This window comes from Panicum virgatum, chromosome 8K (genome assembly GCF_016808335.1).
Source record: "Panicum virgatum strain AP13 chromosome 8K, P.virgatum_v5, whole genome shotgun sequence".
Classification (NCBI taxonomy): domain Eukaryota; kingdom Viridiplantae; phylum Streptophyta; class Magnoliopsida; order Poales; family Poaceae; genus Panicum; species Panicum virgatum.
Window position 1 is genome coordinate 13264364 of NC_053143.1, and position 17110 is coordinate 13281473.

A 17110-nucleotide genomic window follows, 5' to 3' on the forward strand; every position below is an offset into this window, starting at 1 on the left:
CCCGGTGTCACATCTTCTTCAGACTGGGTTGTTTGCCAGCCCTGCTCCTACTTCCACTACTGCTCTGGATCATGCTCCACAGCCAAGTGTCTGGACTGCCGAGCAGCGTGCAGAGTTCCTCAGGCAGCAGCAGGTTCTGCATCAGCTACAGCACCCCTCAGCTCAGTCCCTCACGTTCGAGTCACCCTCACAGCCTGAGGTGCTCCGTCCGTCCGTTGTGCGCCCTACTCAGCCAGACCTGACTCCCGTCACGTCTGCTCCTCCAACGGACTCCACGGTCATCACCGAGCCAGTTACTACCGCTACTCCAGCTACTTCTGCTGCTCCGACGACTCCGGTCGAGCAGAAGTCCTCTTCGGTCGACGACGCCGACGACTCCGCCGCTCAATTCTCCACCGGACCGAGCCTGAAGACCCCGCCTTCTCCAGCTCAGGACTAGATCGCCTTTCTTTTTGGTGCTTTGTTGCCAAAGGGGGAGATAGATAGGGGGAGCTTGGTGTTTTGTGGCGTGTTTGGACCTTCATGGATTTTGTGTATGGACATGTTATTTGGATATTGTGTATGCTCTGTGTTGACATGTCCCTACATGTGCTTAATTTCTAGTAATGCATGCCTGTTTATCGTGTTTCAATTTCATATCTTTGTATCTCTACTTTGTGTTGTCATCGATCACAAAAAAGAGGGAGATTGAAGCGTATCTAGGCCGATAGATGCTAATGGTAAGTTTCGGTGATTAATGACAACCGTATGCGACTAACGTGTGTTTTGAAGGAAAAATTAATGATTAGTCTAGTCTCATATGAAATGTGAAAGGAGACCCCTAAATTCGGAACAACCATGCGTGCCAAGGACTCAATCTTAAAGATTAAGGACATTTCTAGTCTCAAGTGTCACAAGGAGATGAAGGACACTTGATTTAGCTAGGGTTTATAGTTTTTAGTTCTTGACCGTACTATTAAGAGGGGTTCATGAGTTAGTAGTTTGACCAAAACTGAGTTGGCCTTAGAAATCTTGCACACTCGCTCAAAAATAGCCTAAGATGGTCAATAGAAGTTAACACAACACTTGGAAGAAGAAACAATCGAAGTTACATTCAAATCCAAGACAATTCAGTTGAAAACAAAGAAAAACAGCAGCACCGGTTTAACCGATGCCTTAGCATTGGTGCATCCGAAGTTTAGCGGAAGTTCCGACGCCCCTGTCGGTCTCTCTCTCTCTCTCTGGATGCAAGCAGAATTCAAATCAACAATCTCTATAGCACCGGTTGAACCGATGGTCCCAAGCAAAGCACCGGTGCATTAGATGTACTTTGTTCCAGAGAGCATGTTTTGGTGGATCTCAACTTGTTTTTAGCACCGGTTGAACCGACGCCTAAGAATCAACCACCGGAGCATTTGATGTACTATGTTCCAGAGAGCTTGTTTGAGTTGATCAGTGAACCTCTTCAGCACCAGTTGAACCGATGCCTCTACGGAGCATACACCGGTGCAATGACGCAAGCCTGGATATTGTGTCAGAAACCCCAACGGCTACTAATTGGACACAGAGAGACCAGTTGAACCGACGCCTCAAATTTGTCACCCGTCGGTTCTTCCGGTGGTCTCGATTTTTCTGCAGTGGACTTCCAACGGCTATGTAACCCTCTCCACTCTATATAAGGGCGCCCCCTGACTCATTTGAAGTGCCTTTGACACCTTGAATACCTTAGGCCCCCTTGAGAAGAAGAGAAAGTGCTTTGAGCAAAAGAGAGAAGATCTAGTACATTGTTTGTGCTTCAACCTTGAAGAATTCAACATTTGCAAGTGTAGCGAGTGAGATTGAGTTAGGGCCAACTGAGTGTAGGTCAAGTGAAGGCTTAGGAGCTTATTACTCTTGGTGTTTGATGGCACCTAGCCGGTCTTGGTGATCGGGAGGTTCTTGGTGAGCTCTTGGAGTTTGTGGGAGCCCCAAGACAAGAATATTGTACACGGTGTGAAGCTCGCTGTTTCGGAGATGGAGAAGGAGCATTCTTAGTGATCACTTGCTTCTTGGTGAAGCAAGGGAGCTATACCGTTGTGTGGGTGCTCCAACGTGGATTAGGGGGGAGCGTCAACTCCTCGATACCATGGAAAAAAATCTGGTTGTCTCGTGTCCCTTACTTTTATTTCAAGCAATTAAATCCATTTGTTGTTATTCTTGCTAGTGTGCAAACATCTAGACAAAAATGATCATGATAGTGTGATTACCTACCTAAGGACCTGTTGCTAGCGTGCTCTAGTGACTAGGTTTCAAATTTGTAGATTGGGCAATACTAGTCTAGGTTAAGGACTAGATCGAAATTTGAAAAAGTACCAATTCAACCCCCTTCTAGGTCCACGATCCCTTCACCGTTGCATGCAGCTAATTACAACTCGGCCGCTCTAGACTTATTATTCAATGATGACCCGGCCATCAGCTAAACACGCCGCCCATTAGCACAAACTAACGTGCTAACTCTACGTGTACGTGACTACCGCAAGGCCATGCACTAATGCACAAAAACTAACCCTGGCCACAACGTGAACTCAGCACACGGTTCCGGCCACATGCTCATGCAACAATGTCAAAGATAACATGACTAACACAACTATCCTAGCTATATGCAAGAAACAAACATGCACATATAAGTCAAGATTATTCCTAACAGCGTCCGATCCAGTGCGCGGCACCGGGAGTCCGGGACGAACCTTGACGGAACCCTGAGCGGATGCAGCACGCCCATGGAGTCACGGACCCGTCTGATCGAGATCACGCCACTACTGGTCGCTGTCGCCGGTGAAGTGAGCAAGTTGCCGCTTCTCCCGAGCCACCGGACGTCCGGACCACCGGCTGCCACCCTGGCGGCACGAGGTAAACAGCAAGATAGGAAGGAGAGAGCAAGCAAGCTAGTCAGTACGTGAGCATGCATGTGTACATGTTGTGTTTGAATTAGCTTGCTCGGCATGGAGCTAGAGAGAGTAAAGATGAGAGAGGTAATTGATGTGTTGTACTAAAGAAGTGAGGGGTGAATTGATTGTGATTAGGCAAAAGATGGAGATTAGATGACAAAGGAGTTGAGATCAAAAGATAAATTTTGCAATAGGTTTTGAAAATAGTTTTTGAATTCGGTTGATTTTTTAATGTGAATTTTCTGGCTGTTACAAAGCCGGGGTTTGCCTCACTGAGGGATCACACTCCGATCCTTCTTCCTGGAGGGGAAGACCACAAATTTATTAGTTGGAGGGTGATTCAGAAACCCCTGGGCAGAAAGTAGAGTTCTCAAGGTCGATCCATCCAAGGAGGTCACAAGTCTCTGGAAAATTCTGAGATTGAAATGCAGCAACAACTGCAGATTTTGTGCTGATTTCGAAGCAGTATGAAAGAAAACATATTTCATTTTCCAAGCAGCATGAGTCATCTGTGTAGCCTCAGTCATCTGTTTCACAACTCTTTGCTCTTGTTAATGCGCGCTTTGCGCACCCCTTCTTGGATGTTCTTTTCATGCTGCTTGAGCATCCGTTCCATGCTTTCATTTTCGGCTATCATTGATTCATAGTGCTGAAATCTTCTGCTCCTGCCCTTGTAGCTCTGGTCAAACAAAAGTACACATAACAAGTCTCTAAAATACTCTGATATTGATGTCAAAGCATCTAGGTTAGTACAATAGACTAATGGAGAAACAAAACAATGTGTGTGACGCAATGGAGAACTGATGTGTCCAGACAATGTACCACAGAAGCGTTTGGATGCCAACAACTATTCTAACAAAAATGTGGATATCAACTACTATCAACTGCAAATTATTACATAAACAAACACTCGGCACTCGGTAGCTTAGGACTACACATCATTAATTGTAGCATCAAAACTTTGTGTCTATTGATCCTGGAACTAACAAGTAACAAATCCCAAACATTCCAAAACTTTGTATGATGCAACAAACGGTGAAGCATAAATATATGTAAGTTGGCAGTATATATTGTAATTACTATAATTCTTTTGACCACACCAATTCTTTATTGAGTAAACAGAATGTAAAGCTAGTCTTTCACAATTGTTCTTCTTACCACAATTGGGCGCTTCTTCCCTGAGCCATTGTTATAAGAAGTGAACTCTTCATTCGTTGCATCAGCAGATTCAGGTTGACACATATTTGATCTGTTTTTCTGCATGGCAGTTGAGTTCGCCACCCGAACAGAATTGTATTTGCGTCCAGGTACCTCAGAATGGTCACTGGAATCTCCCCTCATGTTCCATGTGGAGTCAAATTCTTGAGATTGCACCCCAGTAGCTAATGTCCGTGTTTCATACTGTGAGTTGAGATTTGCAATATTGATATCTGTTGCAGTATCTTTGTCTTTCTGTACGATGACAAAGCAAGTCAGGGTTAACTAATGCAAACAGAGCTGCTAATACTGAGATGTTTGTGGGTTCATGTTCCAAATACTGTCGGCAACCGACTATACCACAAAACCCCTAGCTACTGTCATAGCCTGGACCAGACATATCAGCAGGTACGAGGAGTACTGTAGCTCCTGGTGAATGTCATTTATTTAATTTTGAGCTACTTTTCTGCTTTTGTTGTTGTAATTTTGGCGTCTATTTACTATTAAATTTACTATAACCTAGAATTCTGCAAGAAAAACAAAATCAGGTTGTACAGTCTCACACTCAGCATAGCTGTGGAATATGTTCGAAGTTGGTCTGAAACCCAAATGTATTGACAAATTTGATGGGTGCACGGTAAAGCAGTGCAAGAATGGGGTTTTGTTTGTTTAGCCATCATACAAACCTTTGGTTTGCCATTGCCATCATCAGCATGGTTTAGTTTAGGATTCAAATTTTCACCCTGAGCTGCCTTTCTTTGCCTATTGAAATAGAAAAATAGAATGTCAAAATTAACAACGAATAATTAAACATTATTGCAAGAATATTGGGAAAATGGTACCTCCTATCTTCCTCCCTTCGGAGTCTGGCATCATACTCTTTGCTTGGTGGACACTTCGGTAAGCCCGAGGGGCTGCAGGCAAGTGGGCTTGTTCTGAAAAACTAAAGATTTGAATGCACTTGTTAAATGCTGCAATGCAAAGATCTCCAAAACGCTGCTTTCAGATATCAGGCAGCTTATCAATCTGTAAAGTAATAACTTGATCGTTTCACTAGGTTAAGATATTATTGCATGATTCAGTTTCAAAAAAATATATATTTCTGAACAAATTAGGAAATTAAAGAAGACCGTAATTACAAATTTGCTTGTAACAAGCTAGAATAGGACCTAACTTTCATATGAATCAACAGAATAGGTGAAATCTCTTTAAATAAATATAACAAGGTTTTTATCTGTGGGTTACATGGTGATAACACCTGAATCTTTGTGCATAAATATTTAAATGATTTATTTGCTAATCTTGTCACAATGACCTGATCGTTCTTTGCGTTTAGGGGGTTATCAAGACTTTGGCTATAGTTGAGGGGATTAATTTAGACTTTTTCCTACTTTAAAATCATTGTATCAGAGCTCATGAATCAATAGTTCACAGGGTTCAATGTTTTGATTGGTAACCCAGCACAGGTCCATTCAGTCCATGGCTAGCACGTTATTTGATATTAATTTGTTTTATTCCATTTGGCTACTTTTCAAATAGTAGCTAATTAATGCATCAAGTTTGTTGTTTTAGCCGAAGTTATTTGAACTCACAAAAAGAACTACCCAAAATCACTGTGATTAGGAATAACTTGACAAAGAAAACAATGAAAACTTACATCACTGTGCAGAGTGGTGGCAGCTGTTCCACGAGCTTCTGGTTCTAAGGCAAGCAAACTATCTAGAAGAATCAGAGCTGAGTGAGGAAAATCCTTAAAAATTTCAGCAATACATCCCTTGTACTGCCTACCAGGCTTGAACATCCCTGTTTGGGGCACTTCCAATTTATCCCAATACTCCTCAGAAGGTGATCCGCAGAGCTTGAAAATTTTGTGAAGTTGCTCCACCTAGCATTGTATTGTTTGACGAAATGATGATACATACCAAATAAAGGTATGGTAAAATTGTGTGTCAGTTGAGATACCAGAATGTCCTATCCTGTATCCTCAAAAATTTAATAGTGGTTGTACCTCAGTTCTTCCAGGCAAGATTGGTTTGCCAGCAAGCAATTCTGCAAGAATGCACCCTGTACTCCATATATCCACAGAAGGACCATACTTGGTGGCACCGAGAAGAAGTTCAGGTGGTCTGTACCACAATGTCGCTACACGGCTTGTCAGCGGCTGCTGGTTGTCTGGATCAAAAGATGTTGCTAGGCCAAAGTCTGCGATCTTCAGAATACCGTTGCTATCAATCAAGATGTTGGAACTCTTCATGTCCCGATGCAAGACTCCATGGCTGTGGCAGTGATCGAGGCCACTAAGTAACTGCTGCAGTATGCACTTGACCTGGATTCGTGTGAAACATGTTAGTTCATGTGCCAACATTTCAGATGAACCAGGACAGTAAGATGATCACCTGTGGCTCAGTGAACTTGAGGCCTGGAGTTGCAGAAAGGCCAGCAAGGTCATGTTCCATGTACCCAAATACAAGATACAGGCTTCGTGAAACAGAAGATGTAATTATCCCTTCCAAATTTATGATATTTGGATGATTGAGTTTCCTTAGAACAAGAATTTCTCTAGCCATGAAGCGTACGCTTTCAGGATCCACATTAACAAAGCGCACTTTTTTCAGAGCGACAAGCTTGCCGATTTTAAGATCTCGGGCTTTGTAGACACTACTATAAGTTCCTTGTCCAATCTGCAATATGAAAGAAGTTGTTCGAACAAAAAGTCAACTGAAACAGTTTGCAACAAGTAACAACATCAAAAACTACCAGATTAGGTGACTTGTATCACCATGTTAACAATTTTTACCTTGCCTAATTTCTCGAATGAATCCAGTCGCCGAGGGAACCATCCTTGTACTGCCTCTGGTGCCACATTCATGAGCCAATCTGGCCATCCAGGATCAACAGGCTCATCTGATGACGGCTTAGCCACATTGGCGACACCCGAGTCCAACTTATTTCCATACCTTCCCATTATGCCACTATGGCCACTGCTGATCCATATTTTCAGTCTATGGTGCATGCTTGATTTCTGACGGTGGCCAACAGCTGAAACTGACTTATCCGCATCGTCCAACTGGTAACTAGGATCAAAACCATTTTCTCGTGGCTGGGCGGTGAGAACTTCAGTATTTCCACCATTGGCGGTTGGTACAGTTGCAGAATCATTACTTGATGGTGTGAAGAACCATCGCAGACATGTGCATCCAGTGGTAGTGGTATTGCTTCCTGAAGTTGTGCCCTCATGTTTTCTAGAACACTTTGGACAGAGGTGACCTAGAAGAACATTTAATGCCCTTCCACTTGATTGAACGCATCGAAACTGTAGTAAGCTTTGCACAGGATTCCTGGCGAATATCTTCATTACCAGAAAATTAGTGCAAGAAGCCAGGTACTTCTCGGTCCAACAATAGCCTTGCTGAAATTCTTAATCAAAATTCCAAACTAGTAATCATGAATGAGTTTAGGGAATTCTATGGAGTCCAGACTAGTATTTCCTTGGATTTCAGAGCGTAAAAGCCTAATTACATGAAACTCCAATCACAAAATCAAGTTGTAATTCAGAGAAGTGACTGAAAGTTGGATTTGGAGGTTGAAAGTTGACGGTGAATGCAATGGCTATCTGCCACCAGCCAATTTATTACAGTTCTATGTATGCAACCCAGAATTAATATAAGATTCTTCGAAATACAGGCAATGATTAAGACATAAATCTCACCTTTGAGGCCTGTGTCCTGGACAAATAATTCTTGTGATTCTAATTATTTGTTTAAATGTTTCATTGGATTTCTGTAAAGGAGAGAACAATCCTCTTCACCACGACCAATGTCAATACAATTGAACCTCTATCTGCAATTCTTCAGGGAAAAACACATAACACAAGTCGTTGATAACCAAAATCGAAACAGATTGATATGCCAAGGCATGAAACTGAATCTCAACTAAAGATGCAACAAAGGGAAATCAGCATACAATGATCAATTAAAGCAGCAAATTTCAAACAAAAAGAATTGACGTTTTACCACAGAACTTGATTCCTTGGTCTTCTTTCCATTTCAAGAAAATATATTGACAACGAAATTGAACGCTATCCCCCACCTTTCCCTCTCTCCATTCTAATCCTCAGATGGAGGAGAGAAAGGTGGTAAAAATATGAAAAAAAGAAATTGGATTACAGTTAACTGCTCCATGATATTTCTTTTTCAAGATTTCTTTTTCTTTCCCTTCCTAAGCTATCAGAGAAAAGTAAAGAAAGTTCCAAGAAGGAAAATGGATTATCTACAGAATTATTGCAACAACAAAACAGGAAAAAACACAGAGGAGGGAAGGAATTGTCGAGAGCTAAATTTAGGGCCCTATCCGCTTCCGAGCTGGAAAGCAGCACAAGATCCTATTGTTCCCTTAATAGATCAGCATGGGATGCCATTGGATGGTTCTCCCTTTTTATTCTTTGATCACTACTCTGATCTCTTGACAAAAATTTGTCCTCAAACAAATAGAATTTGCAAATTTGCCACCCAAATCGAAGTCTACTCCTTCTGTTTGCCACTACCAAAAACTTACCACAAAACTATAAATTCTGTTTCCATTCAGTTCTCCCCTAACAACATGCAACCCTGGTGGCTCACGTGTGTGTATGGGCCCCAAGGCGATGATAACAAGCTCCTCTTCATGCAGGAACTGCGTTGTGTGCGGTCTACTTGCCAGGGACCATGGACAGTTCTTGGGGACTTTAATCTCATCACAAGTGCTGAAGATAAAAATAATGGAAATCTCAATAGAGCAATGATGGGCAGATTTCGTCGTTTGATCAATGAACTGAAACTGAAAGAATTACCTTTGCAAGGGCGAAAATTTATTACCTGGTCCAATCAGCAGGACACTCCTACACTTGTCAAGCTCGATAGGGTCTTTTACTCAGCTGAGTGGGAACAACTTTTCCCAAATGCAAAGCAGTGCATCTGATGGCTCTGACCACTGTCCACTACTTTTGGGGTTGAATGATGTGCAACCTGCCAAAGCTAGATTTCATTTTGAAGAATTTTGGCCAACTCTTGACGGTTTTCAAGAGGCAGTCGAGACTGCCTGGTCCTCTGTTCAAGCAACTTCCTGCCCGTTTGACACCCTGGCAAAAAAGTTCCAAGCAACCGTCAGAAGTCTCCAAAGTTGGAGCCAGAAGAAAGTAGGGCATGTCAACTCGCAGCTGGAACTTGCTAGGGAGATCTTACATCAGTTGGAGATTGCACAAGACAATCAGAATCTCTCTACCATGGAGCTATGGCTGAGAAACAAACTCAAACCCTACTCCCTAGCCCTCTCATCGCTACAGCGCACTATTGCCCGTTGCAGGTCACGTATTACTTGGCTTAGTGAGGGGGACGCTAACTCGGCCCTTTTCCATTCCTTCGCTAGACATCGGAAGAGGAAAAACGTCATCAGTAAGCTCCTGACAGATGATGGCCTTTTGCTCACCAAGCACGAGGAAAAGGAAAATAATGTTTTCAGTTTCTATAATTCTCTTCTGGGGGGAAGCCCTGACTGAGAGGTAACAGTAAATTTGGAAGAGCTTAATATGCCAAGTTTTGACTTGTCTGAGCTAGAGAGCCCTTTCTCTGAGGAAGAAGTTTGGAAAACAATCTGTTCTCTCCCCTCAAACAAAGCTCCAGGACCGGATGGATTCACTGGGAAGTTTTATAAGGTGTGTTGGCCAATAATTAAGTATGTTATGGCTGCAGTTTCTGCTGTTTGGAGCAGGAAATTGTGCAACTTTGGGGTTCTCAACTAACAGACGCTTGAGAAGCATCAGGAGAAGGACGAGGATAAAAAGGACGAGACTCATCGAAAGTAACATCCCGTGAAATCCTCATCTGACGGCCAATAGGATCCCAACAACGATACCCCTTATGCTCAGCACTGTATCCCAGAAAAACACACTCAACAGATTGAGCGGTCATCTTAGTACGTCCCGAGGTGCAAGAAGCACATAGCAGACACACCCAAAAAGGCGAAGACAAAATAGTCAGGAAGCTTGCCACAAAGACGCTCATACGGAATCCCACCACGAAGAGAGGATGAGGGCTAAATATTAATAAGATAAGTGGCAGTGGAAACAAGCCCAAAAATGTGGAGGAATAGAAGAACCGATCATAAGAGAACGAGCAGTCTCAAGCAAATGATGATGCTTACGTTCAGCAACACCATTCTAAGCATAAGCACCAGGACATGAGAATTGGGTAAGAGTGCCTTGCTCAGAAAGGAACTGACGAAAGGCTCCAGATAAATACTCCCTTGCAGAATCAGCACGAAAGACCCTAATAGAGATACCAAACTGAGTACGGATCATAGTGGCAAAAATTTTATAGATAGACAAAGCCTCACTACGATTTTTTATAAAATAAACCCATGTGTGGCGAGAAAAATCATCTATAAAAATGATATAATATCTATGGCCTCCTTTCGAGACAAAGGGAGCCGGACCCCATACATCAGAATGAACAAGATCAAAAGGATGTTTCGACACCGAGTCACTAGAATAGTAAGGAAGCTGGAGCTGTTTCTCTAGACGACAACTCTGACACTGTTCTAGAGATACATCACCATAGACTGACTCTAAAAGACCACAACGAATGAGCGTAGACAGACGCGAGCCACAGAGATGTCCCAAACGATGATGCCACTGAGCAAAAGACGATGTGGATGACGTGGACGCAGCAGAACCAACAAGACTGGCAGAAGCAGCGGAAGGAAGACGAAGCTAGTCAAGCTCCCAAAGACGCTGAGAATCACGTTGACAAGGGCCAGTACCAACCAGGAGACCCGTGATGCGATCCTGAATACAACAAGAGTCAGAATCAAGAATCACACGACAACCATGATCAGTGAGCTGGCTAGCAGAGATAAGCTGCATGGTTAGTTTGGGAACATAAGAAACAGCAGGCACATGAAAAGAGGGAGACAAAAGAGTTCGCTGCCCTGCAATAGAGAGAGACAATCCATCCGCAGTGTGAACAGTGATAGGAAGAGATGATGGACTAATAGAAGAAAGGCTGGTACAATCAGGAGTCATATGGAAAGAAGCACCAGAATCAAGAATCCATGGTAAAGTACCTGAAGAAGACTGAGAAGCAGTAGCAGCATCTGACTGTGCAGAGGACTGAGTAACAGAACCAGCAGCTCCTGGAGGTGCAGAGGCAGTTAGGCGATGAAGCAACATGAGCATCTCCTGTGTCTCAGAACCAGCAGAACTCCGCTGAGAGCCTCCAGTACCAGAACCACTAGCACCACCTATATTCTGTGAAGAACGACCACTACCACCTCGGCGAGACTGATCCTTCCTCTTCTTGAAGCAAAATGCCTCCACATGAGTCTTCTTACCACAATAGTTACAATTAAGATGACCACCCCCTCCTCCCTCAGAAGAAGACACTGCTGAAAGAGGCGCCTTAGATGGAGGGGCGATGGCTGGAGACGAAGAAGACCGAGCAGCCAATACTGAAGACGAAGGAGAAGGAGACTGCAGTAGGCCGGCATGCTGAAGACGCAGCTCCTCATTACGAACAGCAGCAAGAGCCTCCATCAGAGAAACACAAGACACACGAGAGACCGAGCTCGAAGCTGCTCAAACTCATCACGAAGACGGGTCAAGAAGTCATGAGTGCGCCTAGTCTCCAGAGCAACCTTCTGAGCCTTACACGAGTCATAAGTACTGGGTGATAGTGGAGGACCAATAGAATCAAGCTGACGCACTACTATAGAACAGGGTTTTAGTAACATCAACTTGTGTTACTATAGCTCAATAAATGTGTTACTAGAAGACTTAACACATATTGTTAGTGTTCCTATATGCGATGTTACTATAGCCTTTTCTATTGGAACAAAACTGATGTGTTCCTTTAGATCCCAAAAAGTGTTACTACATTGTAACACAATTAGTGATCTAGTGGAACATTTCTAAAGTGTTACAATAGGTATCTTTTGTAACATATTTTTTAGTTCTAGAACACTTCCCCATTGTTATAGAAAACATAGTTGGAAAAATGGAACATTTGGTTCGTAACACATATTTTATCTATTGTAACACATTTATAAATTTTTCAAAAAAAAATTGTTACGCATTGCCTATGCCAAATAATGGTGCATTACGTTTCTTTCGAGTGAACATCATACATGACTCAATCACACAAACCACAATTTTCAACAATCACTAGAATGCAGAAGGGGAACAAATGTACAAAGTATACATACTGTGATAATGTGTATATATAAGAATAATTGTAGAGAGTAAATATACATTGTAGCAAAGAGTACACAATCTGTACTTGGAAAGAAAAATTCTATTATATAAGTATTGTGAAATCTTGAAATTCATTATTTCTTCATCCATTCACAAATGCATCCAAATAAGAATTCGGCCATTGATCATATCAACCTGCATAGACAAATAAATTATGCTTGTTATAATATCATATATTCAAAAAAAATCAACTATAGTATACACAATTGGAAGGCCAAGCAACCAGTACTCCTTTGGCATGAATAAAGATTAACCTATGTTAGCACTAAAGAACTTTGAAACAATATCAAACTTAATATAACATCTCATCGACCATGCTATTTTCATTATTCATATATGCAGAGTTCGAAGGAAGGCTGATGAAATTCTTGGTAACCTTTTTTTAGAGGCACCTAAAAGATGCCCCTGATGAAGTTCTATATTGGTGCTGTTATGTGTCGAGAAGCTAGCACATAAAATAAAATAATCTGGAACTGCTTGCAAGGTAATGTCAAATAAGAGGGAACTTGTACCTATTTCACTGTACGAGATAGAAAGGTGAAAAATGGATGGTGGTTTCCTTGATAGCAGAAAGTTTCCAAATTTTCAATAGTTCATAATGATGCAAACCTGCAGTAAACATTGATGAGTAAAGGGTTAGTAGAAGTTAGCCAATGAAATACATGATTTACAGAGGTTAACTATTTCAATAGTTTATACTTCATAATGATGCAAACTTGCGGTGATATCAATGAACAAAGGGTTAGCAGAAGTCAGCCAATAAAAATATATTATTTACAGATATTAACCATAAAATAAGTCTGAAATCAAAGAAAGGAATGTATAATCATGAGTTGTCCCTACTAAAGAAAGTAGCAGTCTTAAATAGAGCTAAAAACATTATTATCTAGTCTATCAATCATGGCAGGGGAAACTAATCCGTGGAAGAATTTTTGGGAATATCAAACTAAGAAATAATTCCTATTTGTCACTTCCGGTATTTAGTTGGCTTCTCAGCTTAAAAAGCTGATGCTCCTAACTCAAGGGTTTATCATTCATAGGACTAGCATACTTGTTTGAAATCTAAACTTGAAACCATCTATTCACAACTTCCTTAAATCACCTTCTTCTCCCTGATCACCACCTGCGGCTGCAGGTCCTCTGCCACTGCTGCCTCGCTACAACAGAATGCATTTGGGGAAAAGACACAAGTAGATTTCAAACACTAAATCAATTTTGATTTCTCTGCATTTATGTCTCTTGATAAAAAACTAAATCAAGCACAATTTCTCTTGTAGAAAACTGACCAAATTGCTTTGCAGATAATGACCTGGCCAAGTTTTGTAGTCCTGTTACATGATCTTGTCGTTCTCCTCAGTGGATTTAGCAGAGTCCAAGTCCATGTGCTCTTGGTGCTTGGATAAATGTTCTCAAGAGCATGTGCAAAAGCCTAAATATGTTACAATACAAACAAGTGTTATTTTTCAGATCACTGTATTTATTTGTCTTAATCAACACTGCACCACATTCATTCATGTCATCTAAGCAATCCTTACTCTACGTTTTAACCAAGTACAGATGCTGGACCATTCACTACAATTCATGACCACAAACCTTGTGTCCCACAAATTACCAAGATCTGAATCTAAATAAAAAAGACTGCAATCACCACTACTCATACCGCGGATCTGTTGCGACGGCGGGACAGCCCCTGAACCTGCTGCGGCACACCGTGAACCTACGGTTGGGGGACCTGGACCTGCGACGGCGGCGGCCCTCTGCACTCGCACCCCGGCGGCGGCCCCCTACACCAGCGGCGTCGGGTCCTGGACCGCAGCGAGGACTACATGGGCGCCGGGGCCGGGTCGTGGGAGAAGGCTCAGCAAGACGGCGGCGGCCCCTTGCACCGCAGCGACGGCGGGGGTGGGCGCCGGGATCAGGTCGTGGCGAAGGGGGCACGGGGGGAGAGGTGGAGGCAACGGCGCAGGAACCGTCGGGCAGGGAAAGCGAGCTGCCGCAGCGCAGGAGAGAGCAGATGAGCCACGCACGCAGGCCTAATCTGCATGGGCACGGCCCATTAGGATTAGCCTTTTTTTTGAAAGTTTATTAGCCTTTTTTTCATTTGCCGGATTTTCTTTCTTACATTTTTTATTCACTGGCAAACTAGTGTCCTCCAAAACAGATGCCATGGTGTCATATTCATTTCCGTGCAAAATAGTATGTTAACAAAGAAAGTCAGTAGTTCAAAAGATGATTGTCCAAAAGAATTAAAAACTGAATTACACTTAATTATATTTGAAAATATAAAACATTTTTATTTGTTTCGGAACACCTGCTCAAACAATTTTTTAACAAAATATTTTATCTTGTTCTCCGAACATCTGGGATACTGTTGGAGACAATCACGCGCGCTGAAAAGATGCGCCAAAGGAGGCAGGGGCGTGCAGGAATCCTCACTTATTAATTTTATGGGAATCCTCACTTACTAATTTAAGTAAGGGAAAAAAAATAAAAAAAACTCAAAGCAATAATTATTTTAACCTTTCCCACCACATGAGGACTAGGTATCCTCACTAATGCCCTTATAAGAATATAAATACCATAATTTTCTATGTCTCACCATTATATGTCCACTAATAACCACTAATATATATAGGTGATAGATTTAATCACATCACATAATCTGAATTTTGAGAGGATATACTATTTTTAACTTATTTGATTAACCTTAAATTATTATAAAATAATTCTCCTATATCCCTAGGACGTTAGGAGATAATAAACAAGTTATGGACTTTTAAGACGTGTTTGGCTGCGCTAAAAAAAGCTCCACTATGCTCGGCTCCTCGCTCCCGGGTGAGGCCTCAGCTCTGCTGACACAAATCCACCTTTGGTCGAGCTCTGGCAGCTGGGAGTCGACTTCCGGCCAGGGTTTACAAAACCGGTGGGAACCGGTCCGGTTTGACCGGTTACTGGTCAAACCGGTCCGGTCCGGTTCCGGTTTGGGCCGGTACCAAACCGGCTCAAATACAAAATTCAAATTTGAATTCAAAAAAATAAAAAATTTCCAAAAAATTTCTAAAAATACTTAAAGGTGCGACGAATCTAATGGTGTCAAATTTTCTTAAAAATTCATTTGTTTAACATACTTTTCGGGCATTTAAAGTTAAACCAAAAAAGAAAAGGAAAAAATATGACGGCTCATTAAGGCCCACTTGGTAAACCGGTCAAACCGGCTGGTATACCATTCCAAACCGGTTACACATGCGATTTTGAATTTGGATTTGAATTCAAACCGGTCAAACCAGCCGGTAAACCGGTCTAACCGGCCGGTATACCGGTACGAACCGGTTGAACTGAGTTTTTTGAATTCAAATTTGAATTCGACTGGTACCGACCGGTTTCCGGCCAAACCGGACCGGTATACCGGTACCGGACCCCGGCGGTTTGGCCGGTCCGGTCGATAAATTAAACCCTGCTTCCGGCTGACCTTGGGCTACCGGAAATCGACCTCTAGTCGAGCTCTGGCGGGGACTCGTGGGGTCGGCGGGTGAGTGGGAGGGCCGAGAAACTTTAGCTTAATATTATTTATTTGTTACTATAGCATATGTATTTGTGACACATTTTATGTGTTCCAGTATGTGTTACAACATACTACCATTTTGTAACATTTTCACTGTAACACTAAAATTTGTGTTACTAAAACAGATATCTGTAACATATTTTATAAAAATAGTATAATGTGTTACAACCTTCATTTATAACACACATCTTTGTGTTCCTATGAAACTTTTTTTTGTAACACATTGATGGATGTGTTACAAGATTATGTTACAGAATCTATGTTTTGTAGTAGTGACGCCACACAGCAGACATGTGAGCATAAAAATCATCAACTGTAGAATCATCTTGGCGCAATAGCTGTTCCTGACGTAGAGCAGCAATATAGGTAGACTGACCAGTAGGCTTATAACGCTCACGAAGAAAAGCCCACATCTGATAGGCATGCTCAAAACCAACAATATCTGCAGAAAACTGCTCCTCCATACTAGCAGCAAGAACAGCACCAGCACGAGCATCCTCATCCAACCATGTCCTATATGCAGCAAACTGAGACCCATATGACTCCATACTAGCATCATAATCATCAAGGATCTTTGTCTTCTCAGCATCAGTAGCCTTATCAGGAATAATGGGCCTGACTGGAACAACAGGAGGAGGTGGGCAGGGTATATCACCAGTAGTGAACTTCCAAAGATCAGTTTGCTGATCTGCACCGGACAGTTGGTGCCATTGAAAAGCACCAGACATCGCGTAATCTGCACACCACCGGAGGACGGAACGGAAGAAGACATCATCCCAAACAGCAACAGTCGACGGCGAGAGCGCAAGAGAAAAGCGGCAGGCGACGGCGAGAGCACAAACAGAAAGCGGCGGCAGCAGCAGCAATATTTTTTTTTGAGTACCCTACTGATGAGTCTGGAGCAAAATAAAACGACAAAAGGAGTCGCTAGGAGCCACCAGAGCAAAACACTAGTCCTCTTTTCTTTTCTTTTTTTTTACGATGCTCGTGCTCCTCTGTTCTGCTCAATTAAGAACAGAGGAACGAGCGGCTCGTCTCGAGGCGCAAAGGAAGCGGCCAGGCACCCTGCATCGCGCGGCCCGGCGTCGAAGGCGCGTCCTAGTCGGGCGGTCGGGCACATCCCGACGGCAGTGGCACGTCACGGCGGGCGAATGCCGGCGG

General features: G+C 42.6%; 1 protein-coding gene and 1 long non-coding RNA gene across 3 annotated transcripts; both read right to left on the bottom strand.

Moving 5' to 3' along the window:
• Positions 1–3438: 3438 nt before the first annotated feature.
• LOC120645466 (probable serine/threonine-protein kinase At1g54610) lies at positions 3439–7458 on the bottom strand. Its single transcript, XM_039922247.1, has 8 exons — positions 6901–7458; positions 6500–6784; positions 6112–6429; positions 5761–5988; positions 4946–5046; positions 4790–4865; positions 4065–4358; positions 3439–3585 (listed from the first exon to the last, which is right to left on the bottom strand). The coding sequence occupies exons 1-8, from the start codon at positions 7456–7458 to the stop codon at positions 3439–3441; spliced, it is 2007 nt and encodes a 668-aa protein (XP_039778181.1).
• Positions 7459–12276: 4818 nt separating this feature from the next.
• On the bottom strand, positions 12277–14391 carry LOC120643981. Of its 2 annotated transcripts, none has more exons than XR_005663272.1 (4): positions 14048–14391; positions 13697–13816; positions 12900–12996; positions 12277–12522 (listed from the first exon to the last, which is right to left on the bottom strand). It is a non-coding gene; the product is annotated as an uncharacterized LOC120643981 (long non-coding RNA). The 2 variants fall into 2 exon arrangements; XR_005663271.1 differs by having other exon boundaries at positions 13674–13816; positions 14048–14390.
• Positions 14392–17110: the final 2719 nt, after the last annotated feature.

Bases quoted from the DNA above. Each gene is read 5' to 3' on its own strand.
- LOC120645466 (XM_039922247.1), bottom strand. From the start codon at position 7,458: ATGAAGATATTCGCCAGGAATCCTGTGCAAAGCTTACTACAGTTTCGA. The intron at 5,047-5,760 runs GTAAGTTTTCAT...TCAAATCTTTAG, and splicing joins CCACCACTCTGCACAGTGAT to TTTTTCAGAACAAGCCCACT. The intron at 4,359-4,789 runs GTTTGTATGATG...GTCATCGTACAG, and splicing joins ATGGCAATGGCAAACCAAAG to AAAGACAAAGATACTGCAAC.